Raw genomic sequence first — 23,505 nt, 5'->3', positions numbered from 1 at the left:
GTTCGTGTAAACTGTTTTTAATTCCGAAAAGGGTTATATATGGCTGATATACCCTCTGATTTTCCAGATGTTAATCCATCCGATTGTCCGGATAGCTGAGTAGTTAGAGCACAAGGCTGTCGTACCGAAGGTCGCGGTTCAAATCTCGCTGGCGGCAGTGGGATTTATATCGTGATTTGAAATCGGATATCAGTTGACTCAGCTGCGACCTGAGTCAAATCAGGGTAATAATCTCGGGCGAGCGCAATGCTGACCACATTGCCTCCTACAGTGTACTGTAGTGTACCGTAACGGTCTTAAATGAAGTGCTCTAACACACTTCAAGGCCCTGATCCAATATGGATTGTTGCGCCAACGATTATTATTATTATTATTATTAATCCATCCGGTTACCATATGTTCGCATTCTTTGCATTATAAGGCTTCCAGTTCAAACACATTAGCCTGTAATCAATAGCAGCTTTAGAAGTGATATTTTGGATGATCGTGATGGAAGGCATATCGAAATCGGCGTCGAAATTAATCACCGTTTGAAGGTTATACTCTTCCATCTGTCCGTACACACTCATAAGAATGAAAGACTATGGCTAAGCCAAATCTCAACATAGAACTTCTTTGTTAACTGTCATAATCAATCGATCAAGGTGTAGCAACCCTTTTCCAGGAATAACCAATGTACCTTGTATGTTTAAAAAAAAACTACTCCTCTATTTATAATCGATCAGTAGTGAGGTTAGCATATATCCCTGAAACACAAAGCAGAATGTAATTCTTGGATGGTATAGCAGCTTTAGGTTTGCTCAGGAATTCAGACTTTAGAGCACATTTACTGCAGATTGAAAAATCAACCATCCTCACAGTTTTAACAAATTTTCTTGATTTCAAAAAATGACCTGCATGGCGAGGAAGCTAACCTACAAAAAAATTAAGACAGAGTAGAACAAATGAGAAATTTAAATATTACCGACGTATGCATCCTCTCAATCCTGTAGAATGAATATTCAACACCCACAAGCAAACCCGAAATCCAAGCCAGGGATTCTTGCTGCAGATATTCCCGATCATCTCATTGTCTCAATTTTAACAACAGTTTGCTCATTTTCCACAACTTCCTTCATCGAATTACATTTGCCCATAAATCATAAAAGTTCATTTACAATTCCTCCAACCCCTTGCCCACCACATGCATTCAATTGGACAGAATACCTTTTCTATAATTACATTTACTCGATTTTTCGCAATGAAATTTTTAAAACAAAATCCTAGGAAAGGGATGACCACTGCCAGCATACAGGGCGGATTCCACCAATAAAAAAGTAGGAACGAATGGTAATCTTCTGCACTGAACCATTGTCTCTCACATGTAGTAGTTTACGATGACAATGAACAATTCACCAGGGCTTTGGATTGGACCCATTCCACAGCCAAAAAGAAGTTAACCAACTGTGAAATTTACGTGAAATTTCCAGTAGAGTTGTTGGATGTCCTTTGGATCTCTTTTTATTTTTTTATCCCAATAAAATGTGTCTGCAACCGATGAGTTTAATTTATGATTTTCATTAGCGGGTAGTTCTGCATGTCTGTGTAATTATAGACAGTTCTTGCCTGTTTTTATTTTATGGGACTTGTTACATTCCTAGAGAACAGGTCTGCGTCTAGCCAAATTTTGCTGATGCAGTGTTCGAAACAATTATTATTCTTTTCCGTATAGATGGATAAATTGATCAGCAATTTTATTGATAAATATGAAAGCAAATTTTTTACACTAGATAGAGAATAGCCCATTTTTCAAAGAGGTTCTAATAACAAAGGCAATGTTTACTATATGCTCAGGAAATTGTGTTTAGAATTTGGTGGATCTGCAGAAGTATCTCGCACTAGGAATTACCATCAACAAACACCACTCTCGTCCCTGAAGTTTATTGCAAACAGACAAATTAACAGCAAATTGTGGGAAATGCTACATCAGGGGACTAAGCTGTATCGCCCATGAAAAGTCCAAAAACAGGTTACTTCTCTAGTTCTTCGCAGCATCTTCCTCGCGAACTATGCTTCTGTACTGATAAACGTAGTGGCGGCAGACGCGAATCGGGAGTCGTGAAGGCACGTTCTCATGAACTGGAAGCCGGTTTCTGACAGGATTTTGACTGCTGATGATCGGTGCTATATATGCAAAAATGTGGCTCTGACAACAACCCGCATGGGCATGTAATGTGCCGACATAATCTTGGTGACCGTAACAATAATGATGAAAGGTTCGTAAATTTCTGTCTGTGGCCGCCGCACCACCAGCGGCACATTGTTCAAGCACAGAGCCTGCTACAAAATTAATTGAATATCGACTGACCGGCAACGAACATTTGATTAGGTTGACTATGTTGCGATAGATTTAGGAGTCGTCCTTTGATTATATAATGCTGACACGTCTGCTTGCAGTAAAACAGGGCGTCGGGTGTGAACGAAATTACCGGCCAAGGAAGTCACAGGACCTGACTGACGGATATGTGATAGCGGATCGATGAACGTAAGGAACTAAGAGCTCTATTGATGTCTGGGATTGAGGATGAGCACGACGCGCTGGAACACCATTACCATGAAAATGTACCAGAAGTACAGCGTGGCATACATGTTGACGAAAGGAATTCTACCACTGCGTTAGAGCATGAAGCCTTAGCTGTCACAACTTTTATCGATTTTTTTTACAATACAACGCATCACGAAAGAGCTTACAAGTAGTCGTAAACCTGAGGGACATTAGCGGCAGACACTTCTTGTGGGTGGTATGGCAAGCAACAGTAATATATGTATACGGATTGCTCCCCCAAACAGAAGTGATAACCGTCAACTTTGTCGGCAGCCCCTGCAGTCATTATTTCTGCTAATTTGTAATCAAAGATCTTTTCCAATGAGTAAAAGAAGAGGATAATTGTTAAGATTCTAAAGAGGGGTTAGTGGGTACTTACTGCTTTGGCGAAGATATTAGCTAAAATAATCCCAAATGCGTCAAAAACAACTCGAAAATTTGATCAGCAAAAAGCAGACTAACTTCCACTTTGGATGATCCTGCATCATTGTGGAAAGACTTTCCGAGTTTGGATCACCGTTTCACCTGCTCTTCAATTGTGTTAATAGCGAGTACATCTCTAATACTTATTATCAGAGCGAGAGATGATGGCGCAATATGTCATCCATGTAAAATGTCAGAGGAATTTGAAGTTCAAAGCAGAGTTTGCCAGGTCACAGTTTGTCACCCATATCTTTTATTCAAGCTGCTTTGACCAGAGGACATGGAGGACATACACCTCAACTGGGCTAATGACATCTGACTAGGTGAGCCTTCGCCTAATGGCTCTGAATTTATCGAACTGAGTAAAAAGTCATTACATTTTTTTTTTGTATTTTTATAAAGGACAAACGTCAAACAAAGATATATTTCCCTTTTGTTCGATAATTATTTACCAGCCGTTATTAGAGAAAAATTGAAAAAGGTGTTGCTTTACCGCCTCATCTGAATCCAGGTTAACGAAGTTTTGGAGAGAGCTAAGCAAGTTTAAATCTAGCGGCGTAAAGTTAGAAAAGTATACTGGTAGAGGAGTGCGCCCATCCAAACTTCAATATTTTTTTACCGATTACCAAATATGTGTGTGGTCTCATATTTTTGTGAAGAATCGCAACTTCTTCACTTTTGACGAACTCTAGGGGTGTTTGTAGGGGAGATGCATTCTAATTGTCGAATTACCGACAACACGGTTCTGAATTTATCATCCGTTTCCATGGTACGAGTTTAAAAAACACCTGATAAAATTTTGCTCTTAAAATCGCTTGAGGCGAATCCTCTTATCGAGACCCGGACCGTTTCCCTTGCACACTCTTCTAAACTACCCTTTCTTATTATCAGTTAACATTGTTTTCAAAAAATGATTTGAGTTGATGGAGCAATATCTGGATGTTAATACACGCCATCAAAAAACCTCTTTGAGTTGTGCCAGTTGTGTAAAGTGGTTTGTAACTAGCGCAATTTCGTCGCTATCAATCTTGCCAATCTTTACCAAGGAGAAACTTTAATATCAAAATTCCCAGCGCGTAATTTTTTGGCCAGTTTTGGCACTGGCTCCTCTTTGTTTTGTGTTCTTTTCTTTTTCATCAAATAGAGGCATGTGGGGTATCAAATGAAAAGTTTCGGTTAGTACTTTCCGAAGCCGGTATTAGTTATAACATTTGTTGGATATCTATTCAAAGAAAATTAATAATAGTGTATAACTATAATTTCTAATGATTATCTGCAAAACCCCTTAAGTTCATTCTAGCACCACCATATTGCGACAATGTAGGATATAGCATAGAGCATGATCCAGTATTACTAACAAAGTTATAATAGGTCGAAGTTGTCGCTTCTTTACAAGTTCAAGACTTTGAGTGTCAATATCACCTGAATGGTGGTGAATATTCTCACATAATATATGCATATATTACGTGCTACGTACTAATGGGACAAATGCATACTCAAATGTCTTCATAAAAGAAATAAACAAAACCTTTCATGCCTGAAGCGTTCAGCTTCCGGTGGTCCGATTTTTCAGATGCAAAAGAGTAAAACATGACGAAAATGTAGTTTGTCGAGCAATTTGTAGCACGTATCTCAGCTGTACTGAGCTTGATGTCATTCGCCGCATTAACCGGGGTAAATTTGCTTTCATTGGTTTGTTCGAAATTTGGAAAGGTGACTATCTCAACATTAACATTAAGTTGAGGCTGCGATTGTTCTCTTGGTGCTATTATATAGGAGTAGTCCGTGGAAAGTGACTACCACTACCAATTGATAGTCGCGCCATTTCATTGGAGTATTCTGGCCTAAGACAATAACTACGCCATATGGCCCTGTTACTCATGGCCCTGTTACTCATGGACAGCGAAGATGGAAATGGGTGGGCCACATATTAAGGAAGAGCAACAAATCTATTGCGGACTATGCTTTGCCATGGAACTCACTATTCTAGGTAGGGGGACAGATTGGTCGCCTAGGACTAAATGGCGTAAAACAGTAGAGGAGGAATGCAAGCTTATCGAAAAGGAGGATTTTATAGCCCCCAGCAAGCAGTGGAAATATATCTCTAGCAAAGAAAATTCTACAAATTTTGTTTCAAGGGGGCTTATCATAGATTTATCAGAATCCAGCTTCAATGTACTATACTTGCTTTTATTAACGAATTCAAAATGGTCGGAAGGCCTTCAGAGCATCACTTACTACATTTCCAAGTAACAACACTTGGCCGCTCTATTCAATCGATCATGAAAACTCATCCCATAAGCTGTAAGAGTTTTTAGCTTTTCTCCTTCGCAATACCAACCTTTTCAAAAAGGAAAGGATCAACGTCTCCTCCTATCCTAAGAAGCAGTAAATTTGAATACGCTTTAATTGGAATTATGAGGGACGTACACACACAAACAAGCTTCTAAAGGCTAAACGAATTTGCCTATTTAAATACAAGCATTGCAAGCCATCGCTAGGCAAAAGTATTGGAGAGTCCAACAATGGTTGTTGCCGCAAATTGTGATCAAGATCAAAAGTAAAGCCACAGTTATGTTGATAACAAGTGGGCAGTTTTTCTAAACATCAGGTTAAAAATAGTCAACTATTCCATTTTGTGAACGGATCTATACTCACGTTAAAAGCCGAGATAAGTGGTCGCAAAAACCCTATTCACCTAGAAATGGTTTCAAATTTATCAACAGAAAGTTTCCTAGATTCACTTCAATGAGTTACTGTCCGGCGAGGAAATTGCAAGAACATCTACTGTGGCAACGGTCGTAACTTTATAGAAGTCAGGAATCAACGACAAGCAATTCATCCTCTACTTAGTGAGAAAAAGTCTCAACCAAAAATAACATATCCTGCTGCGACTCTGTTTCTTTTATATTCAAGGAATTCTGCACAGTAGCGTCTAAAATTGAAACAATCCTCAACAACCAATTACCAGAATTATCGCCTGGTCCATACGAGTTACCTTCATTAACACCGGCCCATTTCTTATTAGGATAACTTTTGTTGGGAACATCGTGTTTCAAATGAGTAAAACAAAATTTTACATACCGGGTGGCAGTTAATATTAACACTCTGAAATGAATGAGGGAGCTTCAGCAAAAAACTGAATGGAACAAGACAATTGCAAACATTCTTCCCTCTCGATCCCCTAACCACGTGCTCCAATGGCTAAATCCTACCAATGATCCGCTGTAGTCATATAGCATGGCCACCAATATTTTTTCCTTGTGGTCGTGTGGCTCAAACTACACCTTTCAGCGTGTGCTTGGGGAATCTACCGTCATCCATATGCCCCACATGGCCTACCCACTGCAGCTTGCGAAGTTTGACTAGAATGGATACACCAGTATTGTCAAAGATTTCGTACAGTACGTAGTCCATTCGCTGATACCGGCTAAATGAATAGGATTGATTCTAAGCTGCCTTCACCGCAAGTTTGGATGTATCTGTCATAATATTTCGAACTGGATAGGAAAGGGACCAGCCAAGACCACGTCGATGGAAAATTTGATGAAGCTGCGCTTAGGTGCGAGCAGACCTGAACGACCAAAATTTGCCAATTTTTTGTCTAATTGTTATACAACTTTGCCTTCGTTATTACTAATAGTCAACTCGGGTCAGCATTTGAACATCCCCACTCCAATATTTACTACATATTTCCCTGAATAAATTTAACTTTTAACATCTTCCTTCGCTAGTTTACAGTTGAAGATTTCTAGAAGTCATAAGAATTAGTTCTAAATACTGAGAACTCCCTGGATTTCAATAGTGGATCCAACAATAAGTCTTCATTTCCTTTATATTCACACTTTTACTATTCAAAGTCCCAGGCAGAACAAACACATGGTTCAAAAAATGTCTGCATGAAAAGTCCATTCTATTCAGAATTTCAATGCTTTCATGGATTCCTCAGGAGATAAAAAAACGAACTAGTGGAAAAATCCACAAACAATGAAAGCTTTGTAACAAATAACCAATTTGTAAAGCCCGAAAAGAGCGTAAGTAAACAAATCTATTTTGGACAAATGCCAACTGGCTATCAATCTGTACAAAGGCATTTTGGATGGCATCATTCTAATGCAAATTTCATATCTGCAGCCGGTTCGAAATTTCACTGTCACGCCAATTAAACATGAATTAATGTCAGCCTTCAGAGATAAATCTCTCATTTTCATAATTTTATTTTAAATCACAGCAGGAATAATAGTTTTGGTAGTTCGCATAAATTTTCTCACAATTAATCGAAAACTACTTTGTTGTTTTTTAGGAGATATCTTTTGTAGTGTTTGATATCGAAAGTGTTGTTTCATTTCGGTTCTATGGTTTTGTTATTGTTACCAAAGGCAATTCATCTAAATTGAAGCGTCTGATGAGAATTCTTCGTTGTCTAGTAAGTTCGCCTCAGGCAATCATCATCAATAAAAGATACATATTGTCTCGAAAAGAAGACCAAAGGCGTATTCGCCATCTGTAGTTATTTATAGCAAACCATCATAATAAACAGAATCTGATTTGCATTAGTGATGGAATCCGATATAATTATCAGTTTGGTTGATAAATTCACAATCAATCTTAAACGAGTAGCGAAATTGCGCATTCTGGTTAGCAATTTATCAACGTGATGAACGGCACATACAAGGGAACCGGATTCACATAAATGTTTACCCAGAAGATTATGAGTTTGTTTGTTAGGAAACTAACCCGAATGCAACAATATTTTGCATTTAACATATGGTTGTTATGCAGACCCTTAAAATAATACAATTGGATTACAATTATTGAAATGCTGATTTCAAAGCATAGATGACGTGTAACACTTGTTTCGTGTAATATTATCTATGTTTACGTTTGCTGGCAAGTTGATTTTGAAACACAAAATGAAATATCAAAAAGTATCCAATGTCGTATTCAAATTCAGTCAATCAAGATTTAAACAATAAAAAAAACAAAACAATTGTTAGCCAATTCCAAAATATAAATTCTACAAATACATCACAACCGGACATGCATTTTAATGTAAAACAACAACAGTAAAAAACACAAACATTCAATACAAACTTTACAAAACTACTTTTTCAAAACAAAAATGAACGCACATCCGAATAAACTTTAAATGCAAGAGCAGTGAATGAATGGGTGAAAGTGTATGGAAATATGAAAATCGTGTAAATTGCAATGAAAGGAAATCAGAACCTGCTTTACTCTCTTCTCCAAGACTCTCGATACTTACCATGTGAATCCGGTGGCATTTGATTTGAACTCTCCTGGATAATTGTGGTGGTCGAACTGAATTGTGGCGGAGTTTCAACTCGCCTAATTTTAGCATCAGATGGCTTATACATGTTAGTAGTACTCGACTGATATGATATGCCTAAAAATATTTGAGTATTTATTTAGAAATTTAGCAGAAAACTGAAAAAATTGTAAATATCGATGGCAAAAACACGTAAATTATTCTTTAGATTAAGATTTCGGCAAGAATATTATGTAAATGAATGAATTTAACAAATCCGCACAGGTCCAACAAACTCGCTTCAGTCTCTTGTCAAAAGATCATGATCGTAAAACCTCTTCCGAGAGAATGTAAAACTCCGCCTCCCAAAAATGGCAGTCGTTCTGCTCTCTCCGTAGAGGTAACGAAGAAAATAATCCTCGTAACAATGAAAAAATATGAAACTTAGTTAATGAAGGGCAGACTTCTATCCTTTTGAAATTTTCTTATGAACACGAGGGTGGTTGTTCTAGTAGCTGAAAACGTTCAACATTCATCGTGAATGACCTTTCTGTGGCGTGCAATTACCTAATGTCCACGCCATCAGTCACTGCTTGATCTGAGATGTGTTGCATAACTCAATCTTCAAAATCCTCATTCGCCGCTATCAGCTAAAATGCATTCATGAAACGACTAAAACGTCTGTCAACAAATGGTAGAGGATAAGCAGAGATAACCACTTTGCGCGCATCAAGATAAAGGCTCATTTTTTCACGCTTCATCAAGAGGATAGTCGACAGAGGTCAAGCCAAAGAGTGTCTACATGAGGGACGACATCCAGGTGTGTGGGTCTTAAGCCCTCCGACTCGAAAGACAAAAAAATGTCAAATAATAGCATAGAGTCTTGCTCACAGGTGTGTCGACAACTAATGTTAGTAAACGTTCTCCACATTTTCTAGCGAAAAATTGGTCTAGATTTCGTCTTCACAAACGGATAGTGGAAGACGTCATCGACGGTACGGCCACTGTAGAGTGACTACTTCCGTAAGTTGTCCTAATATCGAAGCATAGTTTCTACCACTTCCACCGGTCGTCCCTATTATTTTTTCTTCAATGAATGAATCAGCTTATCAAGATCACAGAATAGTACAGCCGGTGGCTCTGCATAATTCGCTTTCAATGCGCTTATAAACGAAGTCACAAGAGCTTTGATTTTAGCATCACCAACTCTATCATTCTGAAGATACATTCTCTAGTAGATTCACATTTTCGCAGTCTTACATGAATCAGCCTCAACGGTGCCATATAATAACAGAAACTATCTCGCTTGCCCTGAAAATCCTGACAAAAATCGATTTTTGTAATTGTACGATGCTAATAATCGACTTTAAGCATTACGAACTCGATGTAATCAAATTCTGCCAAAGCTGTGCTTATGATTCCATCTTCCTTAAATGATAATGTGAAGGACTGGACTGAACCTACGACCAATCGTTCTTGATAGCTCTCATATTTGCAGACCCAGCTACAGAAAGATGCACACATTTGATATGATCGAAGCCTTTTCTAGTCCCCTTCTCCTGGGGAATGTTGCACGCATGCTACCATTATTTAAATGCTCGGTTGCGAATCCGTCCCCAAAAAATATCAAGTCTTATAATCGATCTCAGAAGTGATAGCTCAGCACTGCCTTCAATTTCACCCAATTTCTTGGTGCGGTGGTTCTCTAAACAACATATTCCACAAGTTCTCTAGTCGACTACCTACTACGATGTAATGAGGGAACTAGATAAGGGAGATCTTCTGGGAAACTAAGAGGAAAACCGGAAGCTGAGAGACAAAGCCCGAAGATAAGGTTCGACTTCCATGCTTAGGGACTGAGACGTCTTAGAGGCTAACACGTGGCCGCGACCGGTGAATACGAACGGTGAATTCCGAGTACCAGGCAAATTCCAATTTTAGCTAGTATTGCCACCGTCACTAAAAGCTTTGTCAGCAGCCTATTTTCACCAGAAAAAAACTAATACTATGGCAGTGAATCAAATCACTCTAAAACAGCAAAGTAAATAATAAGATCCAACGTTGAGCCTCATTCAGGGAGAAACTCAACCTAGTCTCAGATTCTTCTGATATTAAATCAGAAAACAATTCAGTTGAGATCCAACCCTTGATGAGCCCAGTTCCAACTTCCAATCGGAGCGACCTGCTGAGAACAAAGTTATGCTCACGTGCAAACATCTGCCCGCATTCAGAAAAAAAAAATCCGGGAAAAAAACCGCCTTCGATTAAGTAGGGCAAACTGGGTTGTAGGAAGAGTGTAATAGAAGGATCATCCAAGAAGTCTGGGGACGATCAAAACTTGTCAACCCAAATAATTTACAGAAAATGCTATCGAAAGCGATGGATGATTCTTGCACATCTGATAATACCAACCTACAGAACCTACGATAGTGAGGAGTGGGCAGGGCTTAGAAGGAAACTCATCTTAGTGGTAAGCAAAGCACCATCGCAAGGAGTTAGGCTTTAGTTCAAGTCGTCAATTAAACTTTGACGAAGATGGCACGAACGAGAAGACACAGGCAAAATCTCCCCTCCTTCAACGATGACTGGGAGAAGGTACGACTAACTGAAAAAGGCTACTGAGCTGTCATCGCTCAACAAGTGCTTTCTCTGGTTTCCAAAGAAGCGCAATAGTGCCAAGGTTCTAAAACAGCTTTATGTCTCCTCAACTGCTAGGTAGCAGGCGAGGAGAAATTTCCTAACTGCCGGTGTTTCCAAAGCAAACATTAAGAAGATTGAGGAAAAAAGGGGCTGGCAGCTCTATTACGAGCTTAGGACAAGAACTTACTTGAGATGGTAAAAACAGAACAGGAAAGGAAATTCTTGGTCGCTTTGCTCATTTTCCTTAAGTACCTAGAACTACAGATCCTTAACTTAGGCAATGAATTCACTTTTATTATTTTATTAAAGTGATCACGGTAGAAGTCATCGATATGATGGTGATGTCCCCTTGCATTGCGACTTTCGTCGAATGTTGACAAGCATCGAATGATATCGCACTCTTGGACCATAAGCGCGTTGATTTTGTAATGGATATGGAACCCTCTCGGTCAGGTAAAGCAGGATAAGACACTATGGGGGAACTCGGCTTTGATAATAAAAGGACAACAAAGGTAGCCCTCAATCAAGCTCTGAAGATCAAATGAACTGAATGCTAAAATCAGTATAAAGAAATTTAGAACGCTCTGAAAAAGAACCAAAGATCAGCAAAATCTTAAAGACGCTCCTATGAAAAGACTAACTCGTTAAACCGCATCCTAGTCAAAGGATGCAACCAGCAACTAGATTATCTACGATTACAAAATGAAGAGGATTGCAGCCGTTCCATTCAGCCAAATGCACTGGAACCAGATGACATGATTCCTACCTTAATAATAGAAAATATTGCTGAGTTGACCCATCCAGATTATAAACTCATATCCTTCACACCTTTTTAGATTCCAACAATCCGATGACACATGGAAGAAATTGAAATAATAAAACTTGTTGTTTCTTTTTCGTTGGTGTGGGTATTTATTCTTGCAAATACCGATATTTCGGGAACCACTTGTTCCCTTCATCAGTGCAAACAAGTCGCATAATTTCACTCTGATGGAAGAAATGTTTATTTCCGAACTTGGCAAAACCACCCATATGGCATACAAACTTCGATCGATCAGTCTAACTTCCTTTCTACTAAAAATCCAAGTGTGAAGACAAAGAAGCGGAATTTCGCAGACGATATATAATAGGTAACTCGATAACAAACTCACGGTGAACGCTAGAAGTAATGGACTAATAATGTCCACTAAGAATACTACCGGCAGCTACACTATAACAACTTTACAAGGAGTGGAAATGCAACTAGCGCCTGGAGTCAGGTTTCAAAATCAACGCGGAAGCACCACATCCAGGAAAGATGTGATGAGTGAGACTAGGGAATTTTCACACCAACTGGATGTAAACACCTATAAACCCTTTTTGATATATAGACGCATTGTCTGGTGGTCGATATTGAACTTTGGTTAAGGGATGAAAGATTACTGAGATGCAACCGACTTGCCTAAATCTATCTTCTTCCCCTCTCCTGTTTCCCAACCATTAATTTGGAAGCAGAAAGCGGTTAATCAACCATATAGTATGCCCATGTGTCTATGGGAATCAATAGGCAAACATCAGGTAACTCGGGGAGATGTTCTGAGAACTTGTGAAGGCGCAGATAGGAAACCATCTGAACAGGCGCTTTAGAGAATAGTATAATGGGCCTAATATTAAGTTTGAATGCTTGGAGCTGCCGCTCCTCCCTCCCGAAGCCGGACACAATAATAACGTCAACGTCCAGGAATGGGACATTTAGAATACTAGATAAATCGTCTATCGACTTTTTACATACCGTACCTGGATGCCAGCCGTATAGAAACAACCACAACAAACTTCAGAAATGTGTTGAAGACTTCAAACTCTACCTTTAATGGAACCAAACTTAACCAGAGGATCTTTTCTGGTCCAAAATTGCAAATCCACATCATTAACTTTACCACTCGCGTTCGTAAATTCAAGTATGGATTTTCCAGCGACATACCGTCAAATTCTTCTGAAACAAGATCAAATTAAATTGCGAATTTTCTAGAGAAGATGCCTATTTTGAACCATCACTTATGGCTTAGATTATATACAACATGGTAGGCGAGTGGAACCCTCCATCAGGTGAATAAAGATTGTACCTCCGACAACGATACTAAATGAATAATAAAAAAAACATTTTCTAGGTGAAGGGCTCATTATATAGAGCGACGAGTGTTGAAGCGGACAAAGTAATAATCCAGATCACGGAGATGTTGACAGAAGGCAAACTGCCCTCAACTAGGTGGGCAGCTAATCGGAAAGCTGTCCTGGAAAATATGCGATTGAATGACTTTACACAGGATTCAAAAAGACCGAGAATGACTTAAAAAATGTGGAGTTATCTCAGCCCCAAGATCAAGTTGAGACGGTTCTGTACCAGTGTCCCAATTTAACATAAAAAAGAACAATACAAGTTATTTACCAAGTGGAAAATTCTAAGTGTAGTTGCTCGCTTGTACGACCCCAGTGGAGGGCTGCTGCTGAAACTCAGAGATCACGACAGGAAGGGTAGGGAGTATGAAAGTTTGCGAAAATATTCTCTTGCTTTAGGTATCTCAATCAAATTTAAATAGCTAGTTGGACTGGGACGTTACGTGTTTGGTCAGTTTTAGTGATGGTGGAGATGGATATATTGCAGTATTTTACAGCAGAATTGAATGAATACAGGCATATAGTGCGGCTGAACACGAGTAAGGACCGTGTTACTCCACCGAAAACTAAACGAAACCAGAATTTAACAGCCTATATTATTTCTAAGTTAGAGTTAGGAAGCGTAATCCTGTTGTGAGAGCTATATCGAGATGTAAAAAAAAGTATTCTAGATCCCCCCCCCCCCCCAAAATTCCTAGCTCGGACTTAATCCCTTAATCCCAGAATGAGAATGAGAATAAATTTCTGATGCGTACAGTCGCACCCATTCACAAGATGCTTTCTTTCTCTAACATTCATCATACGAGTATATACGTAGGGTCAAAATGAAATCCAGTTGATTGCGGATCCAGAGGAATGCTTGTGGCTTGAGGCTTTCGTTCTGAAGAGGAGAGTTGCCTACGACTCCCTTACCGACTATTAAGATTGCAATAGGCCAAGTAGCTATCTGTTAGATAGATCTCAGTAGATTTCATTTCACGATTTTCGTCATTGCATCGTCTGGAGCTCAAGTCCCCTAGCAGCTTTGGAGTTGAAGTTTGAATTTTGACAGGCAGATTACCAGCCTGATACAAGGACACTCAGTCTTGAAGAATCTCAACCGTTTGTTGCAATATACAACGGCCTCCTTAGAATAGTCCCATTGTCCTAGGACTTCACTTAACGGATTTAGCGTTTAGACAAGTCCATAAGGGCAATGATCATTGTGGTCCGGGTTAAACTACCACACTGATATGCTGTTCCGTTGTCTCATATGAAGTAGTTGGCACTCGCTTCAATCGACCGAGATTAAATCATCGTTATCAATAAGTTTCTCCAACTTCCATCATTCATCAAATTCAAGAACAAATTAGTTTCACTTTGTTCACCAGTGATAATGAACAGAGGATGTTCAAAATTTGAGGTACGTTGGGCTAATCAGTTGGCCTTTCTCGTACCCCTGGACCATAACACAGGTCAATAAACTTTTTGCCACTTGTCGAGCTCGAATAGTATAGAAGCAGATCCTATCGTTCACTTTGCTCTACAATCATTGCAGAGCAAGATCTTTTACTCGTCTCATTTAAACCAGCAAATTCTATTACGATCTAACAACGATAGAACAGCTATAGTTGCATTTGGAAACGACATATATACTGACGATCGTGGACGGTGTCGTTGCAATTAATTGATGAAATAAGATTTGTTAGGAAACAAAATAGATTCCCAGTTCAGTGGTTATACTCAGCAATGCTCTAGAGTCGCCAACCATAAGAGCATGCAGTCTTCTTGCTAAGCATACTATCAAGTCTCAAACTCACCAATGAAAATACCTACACTAGGTATAGTCTGGTAAATCTACACTAAAGTACAAAAAAGATACCTAAACATCAGATATTTCACCTTCACATCTACAATAATCCAAAGGTCTAAGTTTTCTGGAACAATACCTTATTCTTCTCTTATTCCACTACTCCAAAAAATACTTACTGCTACTCCGGTCATAGTCCGTAGTAGATGGAGACTGTGCGCTGTCAGCAGCAACCGGAGACACAACTGAATCAGGTTCAGAACTAGACACGCATTGTACCTTCAGAGAGAAAAAAAACAGGACGAATTAAATAACTCCACCAAGAATCCTTAATTCATGATCATTTCATTTAGGCAAAGCCATTTTCACTTACCATATCACTTCCACCACTCCGCTCACTTGGTGGCCGTTCCGGACTTCGTGGGCTATGCGTGGTAGTATCAGGCGGACTAGCCGTTCCTTGATTTTGTCCCTGATCTTGGTTAGTCGTTCCAGCACTAGCGCTACTAGTGTTCACACCACTTGTTGCATTACCTGCTCCTCCAACACTTGCTGACGTTGCATGTTGTTGAACGATCGTAGCATTTTGTTGCACAAACGTTGCTGTCGCACCTGTTGCATTCGACTGTGGCACTACCAAGCTCACGGGAGCTCCATACAATTGGCTTAAAGGACTCATTTGGTTATTCCCGCTAACAATGAACTGCTGACCAGCTGGACCGCTTGGCGAGAGGAAATTCTTATTTTGGGGACTAGGAGCGCGTAAGACCATTCCTTGGGGAGTCAGAATGTTGCCGCAGGGACCGATATTTTGAATCTGAAGCAGAGTTGTGTCAGGTGCAACAACTAATCCTGCCGGAACTAGAAGTTGTTGTCCAATGATATTCATAGGCTGAATCAATTGACCATTTTGGAAGATGATTTGTTGTTGTGGGGCAGTCGGTTGAGTGTTTTTGTTTACCACTGCTATTCCTTGAATGCCTGGACTGATTTGGAATCCTTGCGAAGGATATTGTGATGTTATCTGAACCATAGAAGAAGGCTGTTGTTGCTGTTGAATATTTGGACTTTGTTGTGGCGATAGACTAGAAGGCGTGGATGGGGAAGAGCTCGCACTGCTTTTTCGCTTCTTCGCTTTCCTTTTTGAATCAGGTGAGGTCAAAATAATCTGCCGCGTTTGTTGTTGTTGCAAAAATGATGCGTTTCCGTTGTCTTGATTGACAATCTGACCAACTACTTGACCGTCTACGGTAGCGAAATTCGGTTGGATAACATAGCCATTCGGCAGCGTATTTAATACGACTGTTTGCTGGCCAATCAAACCGCTATTATTCGGGGATATTAAATTCCCTGATTGGTTCAATATGTTTCCGCTATTTGAAATAACTTTAGCTCCATTAGGACCTGTTTGAATTAGATTCAAATTTTGTCCGCTCTGTTGGATGAGATTTGAGTTATTAAGCAGCATCGGCTGTATGCCATTTGTAGCTGGATTGACTATGAAGTTCTGCCCGTTTTGACTAATCAAATTCCCTGTGCCCTGTTGGATCATATTAGTTGAAGGTTGAACCAATCCTGTTGTGGCATTTTGAATAACAAGTCCATTGGGAGAATTCTGGATTATGTGATTCGTTGTGGAATTGGCTACATCTACACTATTGACTACACCTCCTTGCTGATTTATAACAGCCACGCTTTGTTGGTGCATGAGGTTATTGCCACTAGGACTGCTGATCAGAACTTGATTTGTTGCAGATTTGCTCGGTTGTGGAGGAGCTGGCATGACAATTAGTTGACCAGTTGATGTCATTATAAGTTGATTTCCTGCCTCGCGCATAGCAGGCTGCAGCTGGAGACCAGATAAAGTGCTTGAGACAGGAATCAGATGATTCGGAGATAGCTTTTGTGAATGATACTGGAATTCTCTATTCTGAATAGTTTGAGAATCCAACCCCAAAGTCGGCTGTAATGTACTCTTCTCACTTGTTGTAGATGTTGTTGTAACGGTAATAGTTCGCCCAGCCTGAACTGATGTTATTGTATTTCTACTTGTAGTTTGCGAAGTGCCGAACGTACTTCCTGGCTGTTGGCTACGCGATATAACCTGAGCCGCTGGCGAGGGAACACTTTTAATAGTTGACGATGTAGAATCTGAATCAGCTGGGGATGGACATGTTATAGGACTCTCGTTACTAGTCGAGATTGCTCCAACCTGTGCCGGACCCTTACTATCCAACATAGATCTCACTGGCTCTGAACCTGTCTGGCTGAATGTCGTACTAGACGAAACCGGAGATTCATGGGACACCCCTATCTTAACTTCATTACCACTGGAACTGTTGTGGTAGGTAGCAGGTAAATTAGCCACAGATACAGAAGAAGAGGAAACAGATCTCAGAGAAGGACCCGCAACTTTCTGGTACTGCTGACTTTGCCTGTAGAGCATGTTATGCTGATGTATCTGCTGCTGCAATTGTACGTGTTGTTGTGGTTTCAAGGGTATCATCATGCTATTATTATCACAGTTTTGCTCAACTTGAACCATTCCATTGGGGAAATGAGTCACCGTTTGGCCACCGATTGTGGTGGTAGTGGCTTGCTGCTGGTCGGCTTCAGTAAGGAAGTGAGCGTTCCTTATCAGTTGACCATGATGGTTCGGATTTTGATTGGGTTGGTGCTTTTCAATTAAATATTGTGGCTGATGTTGACTAGAAGGAACATTAGTAGCAAGAATCTGCGCTTGAGAAAGCGGTTGTTGCTGTATAGACTGATTCGAACCAGTGAGTCCTGGCTGTTGCTGTTGAAGATGTTGATGATGCACTTTTTCAGCTATTTGAGATGGTGCCATCATCCTAGGCTGATTCTGTTGATATAAGAAATTGGGATGGTTCACTGGTTGCAAATGCGGCTGCACTTGCTGTTTGATTACTAATGCAGGCTGTTGCTTTGATTCTATACTTGGCTGAAGATGATTTCGAGGATACAAATTTTGATTTTGCTGTATCACAGACGTTGCGGGCTGTTGCTCATTCCTGACAGGCATTTCGCTTTCTTCCCGATTCTCTACTTTCACAGATACATTGAAATTATCCTCCTCCTCTACAGAGGAAGGTGGCGGTGTTTCATTCAAATCAGGACTACTAACAACATTCAATATCGAGTTATGTAATATGGCTGTTTGGTGGTCAAGGTATCCGGTGGGATCATCCTTGAAGTTAGGCTTCTTTTTATTTGCGGAGGTACCAGTAACATTAGGAGATTGTCTACTCTTAACAACTCTGGTTTGTATCAAATCTGACTGTTGCTGGTGCTGCCACGGTGGCGTCATATTTTGACTTTGCTGTTGTAAATGGGTTTGGGGTAAGGGAGGTATCCTCTCGTTGCCAGTGGCATACATTTGATTTTGTTGCTGTAAAGTTGTACTCTGACCGGTTTGACTCTGTTGCTGCTGGAGGATTGAGTTTTTCCTCCAAGGCGGCGTCTTTGACAAAGTGACACTACCGATTAATTTCTCATTTTCTGGTTCTTGTTTGATTGGTTGCTGCTGCTGTGAATGGTATGCCATATTCGACACTGAACCTGGCTGCTGCGCTCCCAGCATTTGTAATCGAGAATTGGTTCCATTACTGTTGTTATTTGTCACTATTTGACTAGTTTGCATGACATTGCCGGAATAGACCGTGACAGAATTGCATTGTGGTACTGGTGACGTGGATATTTTGCCCGAGCCTGATGTTGATAGCACAGATAAGTCATTGATTTTCCGTCGTTTGAGTTCTGAAATCAAGAAAAGAAATAATTATTGCAATGTGTAGACATTTTAAACATTGGTTCTTATTGAAACTGGGGTAATTTCTTCGGTTCGAAGCAAGAATAGCAAAATGGTCAAATAAGGTTTGCAAGGGAGCCAATATTCACTTGAGCTATACACCAGAAAATAATTTTATTTATTAATTTATTTAAGTGCATCGCTTCGAAAACAGTCATTCTCCAAGATTTTCTCTGGAAGCGATGTCCCCAAAGAAATTTAAGTGCTTTGCATATGCTCATGCTATGTAACATACACGTAACTACACTCTCCGGATAGGATTTGATTTTTGAGCACAGAGTTTTACTACATAAGATAACACGCATCAGTTGGGCTTGGGTGTGAAAACTAAGCTGCTGAGGATCAGTGGCACAGGGCTTAACCAGATTACCGAAGGACGCGCGTCTTAGAGATTGCCGTCAGGAAACCACCTATTGTCTTAAATGTTAGTAGCAATCTGGCTTTTTGAGATCCTGATTATCAGGGTTCTATCTCCGACGTGATCTTTTCTACGGAATTCTTAGCCAGCAGCGCAACGATTGAGGATATTGGTCATAGCTAATGATAACCAGCACATTTCCTTCAAAGTAATCAACGTCTCCTTATGTACTCACGTCTGGAAAATATCATGTGGAACTTCGGGAACGACATAGATAAACTTTCGGAAACTATCTTAAAAAGAGATAAATAAGTCTCAAGACCGGCACGAAAAAAAGGGCCGTTACTGGATCATTAACTCAAGGGTGAGCTCTGTGACAGTAACTTGCTGTACCTCAAATCTGAAAATAGCCACGAGAAACCACCTATGAGCTGGCAAACAACTGCAATGAGCGAAGGAATTGCCTGAGGCACTAGAAGATTACAGAACGCGCAAGAGGTCAAGACGAGGTAGTCCTTAGATCTGGCAAATACCAAACCGCGAAGAGTGAACTCCACCACGAAATCAACAAGCACGCTGCTTACAGAACATGGTGAATGTCATATTAAAGCATAAGTTGGACTCAACGTGTTCAACACATGTTTGGCAGCAGATATTTTCCCTCTTACTAGAAAGCTGCGAACTCAATACTCTCAATATGTTGGACACAAAGAGGAAACTGCTCGAAAAACTGGTTGACGTGATTTGGGCTGCGAACGATGGATGGATGGTCCATAATTGATGTGATTGTGGAATTGATCGAAACGATCAGACATTCACACACATGCGCACAATCACCAACTATCGATAAATAGTGCTCCGAAGTAAAGCCTTCATTCTTACTTTCGGTCGAACAAACCTAACGTACCCTGGGAATGGTAATGCGACAAGTCAGCAGATCTATGACCGAGCGCTGATTCCCTTTAGCTCTGAAAAAATAGAAGTAAAGGTCCTGACCAAAAAGAGGATCGCCACAGTTCCTCCTATACAAGTTGGTGAGATCACGATGGTATCCAAGCCGCTGGTGAGATGTACCGCAAGCGCACAACGCAGGTTCAACGACGGAGACTTTTGCAAGAACACATGTTTGGCAGCAGATATGTTCCCTATCGCACGTCTCGAAGTAAGCGATATTGGTAATTTCATTTCAGCGCAAGACAGCAATTCTAGGCAAATCGAGCAATATATGAGCCATAACTGATCGCAGACGTGCTACCATGATTCAGCCGAAGGTACGATGAGTCCTATTATTTCCTAACTCAACTACTCAGTGGACAAGGATATTTTTGTTCCTTTCTGCACAAAATTGAGAAATTACTCTCTCAGCCCTTGTAAAATATCATTGTCGATGTCTTCCACATCCTTCCTCTCCTGAAAAAGATGGGCCTATCATCGCTAATGCTTCTTTGCTGGAGGGGATCAGATATATCCGCAAAACTTAATTGAGGTCATGCTGCAAAGTGAGGACATGTGAGGCGGGGTGGCATGTTGCACTGAAGGCAGGGTAACAGAAGCTCCCTGAATTACGGATTATGCGCTCTAAAATTGAATAAGCCTAGCCCGATGTATTTCATTTAGTTATTTGAAAAGGATAATATACAGTGAAAATCCAGGTAAATATTGCCACGCGAAGGAGGAAATAGTAAAAACTTAGAAAATAGGGAGTATAAAAAAGAGAGAGAGCATTGTTCAAATTTCAGGGTTACGCATGCTATATAAAGCCGTGTAGATGTCAGTAAAGGCGGAACAGTCCAGTAGACCGGTAGAGAAGGAATTAGAAGAAGTATGCATATCGAGGAAATTTCTGTGTGGTATTAGGTAAGGGCGATTAAAAGAGTAGAGGCGTGTAGGGCAGTCTGTACGGGTACAGTTCTTCTTAAAGGAGGGACAATCACAGATGCGGAAAGATAACCACATCAGGGAGCAATTCTCAAGGATGCTCGAACGAGAAATTTGAAGAGTGTTATGAATCCTTGAACTGAGTGAAATTCAGCAGCAAGTGACATTTAGTGCCAGTTCAACAACAAAACACCAGTGAACCAGAGTATGTAAGTTCGGCTGCGGAAACACGCAGGCTATTGAAGAAACTACAGAGGATAAGTGGTTAAGATTAAGGGCAAATAAGCAGAGAGGATGATGAAAAATGGCTAGGGTATGCCATATTAGAGAGATAGGGACGAACTATGATAGAAGAATGTTAAATGAATTGGGCAGAAGTGTTGCGTGAAATTAGGAAACTGTAGCAGTTTGGTACAAATTGATGGACGTTTCATAAAACCATGTTGGCTTTTAGCTATAAGGTGGTCAAATTATACAAACAATCAGTCGTTGACACATCTCTCAAAGATTTTTTGTAGCAGGAAATAAAACCGCAGTTCTCGGAAAGCGTATAACCGCTACTTCTTTGCATAGAGGGAATGATGACCTTTTCCCACAGGCTATTGAAATGATGAAGGAGGGAAAGGGGAAAAAGATTAAGAGATCCAGCGGGATCGGGCCCAGCATTGTCGTCAAGCTAATAACGTACTCAATTAAAGAAGGGGTATTGCTGAAGATGTGGATCAGATGCATCTAGTCGGGGAAGAGACGAAGGACGATAGGAGCTATACTCCAAGGAAAAATAATTACCGAGCTTACGGATGGTTAAAAATAGAAGGTACGGTTGTGAATGTACGTCCGAAAAAACTTCAAGTTCCAGCAAATCAATGCCGCCTGAACACTAGTCAAATGCTCGTTCCTGTGCTTTGAAAAATTGGAACGTAATGCGATCATAAGGGAAACAAGATGAGGAAAAAATGAGTTTCCCCAAAAGGGGATCAGGATGATGACGCCGCCAGGGTTGTCTCTGTCACACCGAATGACAGAGTTGCCTTCAAGGAGTTCCGAATTCAAAATTCCCAAATCCAGCTAAATTTTGAAACTGCAGATTATTTGGTGCTCGAAATAATATAGCTGGATATTGCCATTGAATTTCAGAACGGGACTGAACCCTACGAGACCGGACGTTACCGGTAAACATAATTAGAGCGCAATGCTGAGCAAATTGCCTCTTACAGTGTACTGTAGTGTACCGTTAAGGTCTTGAATGAAGTGCTCTAACACACTCCAAGGCCTAGATCTAATATGGATTGTTGCGCCAACGATTATTATTATAATTAGAGGCACGCCCCAGGGTGGCGCCATCTCACCGGTGCTCTGGTTAATAGTAATGGACAAAATTTTACGTACATTGGACAGCAGCGGGTCTAAGATAGTCCCTACTACCATAACAACAGTCACGCTCTTAGGAGTTTCTGGCATCAAAACGACGCTCCAAAGCGCTAATTGGGCTGCTCGAAGCCCTTACCCGTAGATGGGACCATTGATTATTTCTATTGTGAAATGAAGTCGCTCTCCAGCATATCCCAACCCCAACTAATGCCATGGTGAATACCTCCTTGCATCTAGGAATCCAATTTACGCAACATTATCTAATGTTACAATAATTAAAAATGTTGCCAAAGCAAATCCGTATTCTACATCTAATGACGCACAAAAGTCATTTTCCAGCCGTTAGAATGGGATGTTAAATTTAGGGGTGAACCAAAAGTTTTTTCCGATTTTTTATTAAAAATTCAAACAAAATTTTACAACAAACGAAAACGAATTAAATTTCAAAGTAACGACCAATTGAATCTATTACTCGAATCCACCTATCATCACGACTTGATCATGGGATCGCTCATAGATTTCGTCATTATGTAGGCTACGGAATCGTCCATCCTCATGTAGGGGGCCAAAAATTCTTCGGAGGATTCTTCTCTCGAACGCGGCCAAGAGTTCGCAATTCTTCTAGCTAAGAACCCAAGTCTCCGAGGAATACATGAGGACTGGCAAGATCATTGTCTTGTACAGTAAGAGCTTTGACCCTATAGTAAGACGTTTCGAGCGGAACAGTTTTTTTAAGCTGAAATAGACTTTGTGGGGTGTCAACAACCGTGCACGGATTTCATCATCGTAGTTGTTATCGGTTGTGATTTTCGACCCTAGATAGGAGAAATTATCAACGGTCTTAAAGTTATATTCTCCTATCTTTATTCTTCCCTTTCATCAGTGCGATTTTATGTTGTTGGTTAGTTGGTTTTCGGTGCTGACGTTGCCATCATATATTTTGTCTTGGCTTCATTGAAGTGCAGCCCAAGATCTCGCCCCGATTGCCGCCTGCTCGATTTGGATGAAGGCAGTTTGTGCGTCTCGGGTCGTTCTTCCCATGATGTCGATATCGTCAGCATAGGCCAGTAGTTGGGTGGAGTTAAAGAGGATCGTATCCCTTCCACTTACCTCAGCATCACGGATCACTTTCTCCAGGGCCAGGTTAAAGAGGATGCATGATAGGGCATCCCTTTGTGGTAGACCGCCGTTGATGTCGAATGGTCTTGAG

General features: G+C 40.4%; 1 protein-coding gene across 1 annotated transcript in view; it reads right to left on the bottom strand.

Annotated features, from left to right (window-relative positions):
- The window catches only part of LOC119650577 (methyl-CpG-binding domain protein 5-like), a 372,857-nt gene that overhangs the window by 9,104 nt on the left and 340,248 nt on the right, over nucleotides 1-23,505 (bottom strand). The window contains exons 5-7 of the mRNA XM_038053402.1: nucleotides 15,233-18,636; nucleotides 15,039-15,138; nucleotides 8,274-8,414 (exon numbers count right to left, since the gene is read on the bottom strand). Coding sequence (XP_037909330.1) covers nucleotides 8,274-8,414; nucleotides 15,039-15,138; nucleotides 15,233-18,636 — 3,645 coding nt within the window. The remainder of the gene's footprint in view (nucleotides 1-8,273; nucleotides 8,415-15,038; nucleotides 15,139-15,232; nucleotides 18,637-23,505) is intronic.

The sequence above is a fragment of the Hermetia illucens genome, chromosome 3 (genome assembly GCF_905115235.1).
Source record: "Hermetia illucens chromosome 3, iHerIll2.2.curated.20191125, whole genome shotgun sequence".
Lineage (NCBI taxonomy): Eukaryota > Metazoa > Arthropoda > Insecta > Diptera > Stratiomyidae > Hermetia > Hermetia illucens.
The sequence above is the reverse complement of the archived record's forward strand: the minus strand, read 5'-3'. Positions and strand labels throughout refer to the sequence as shown.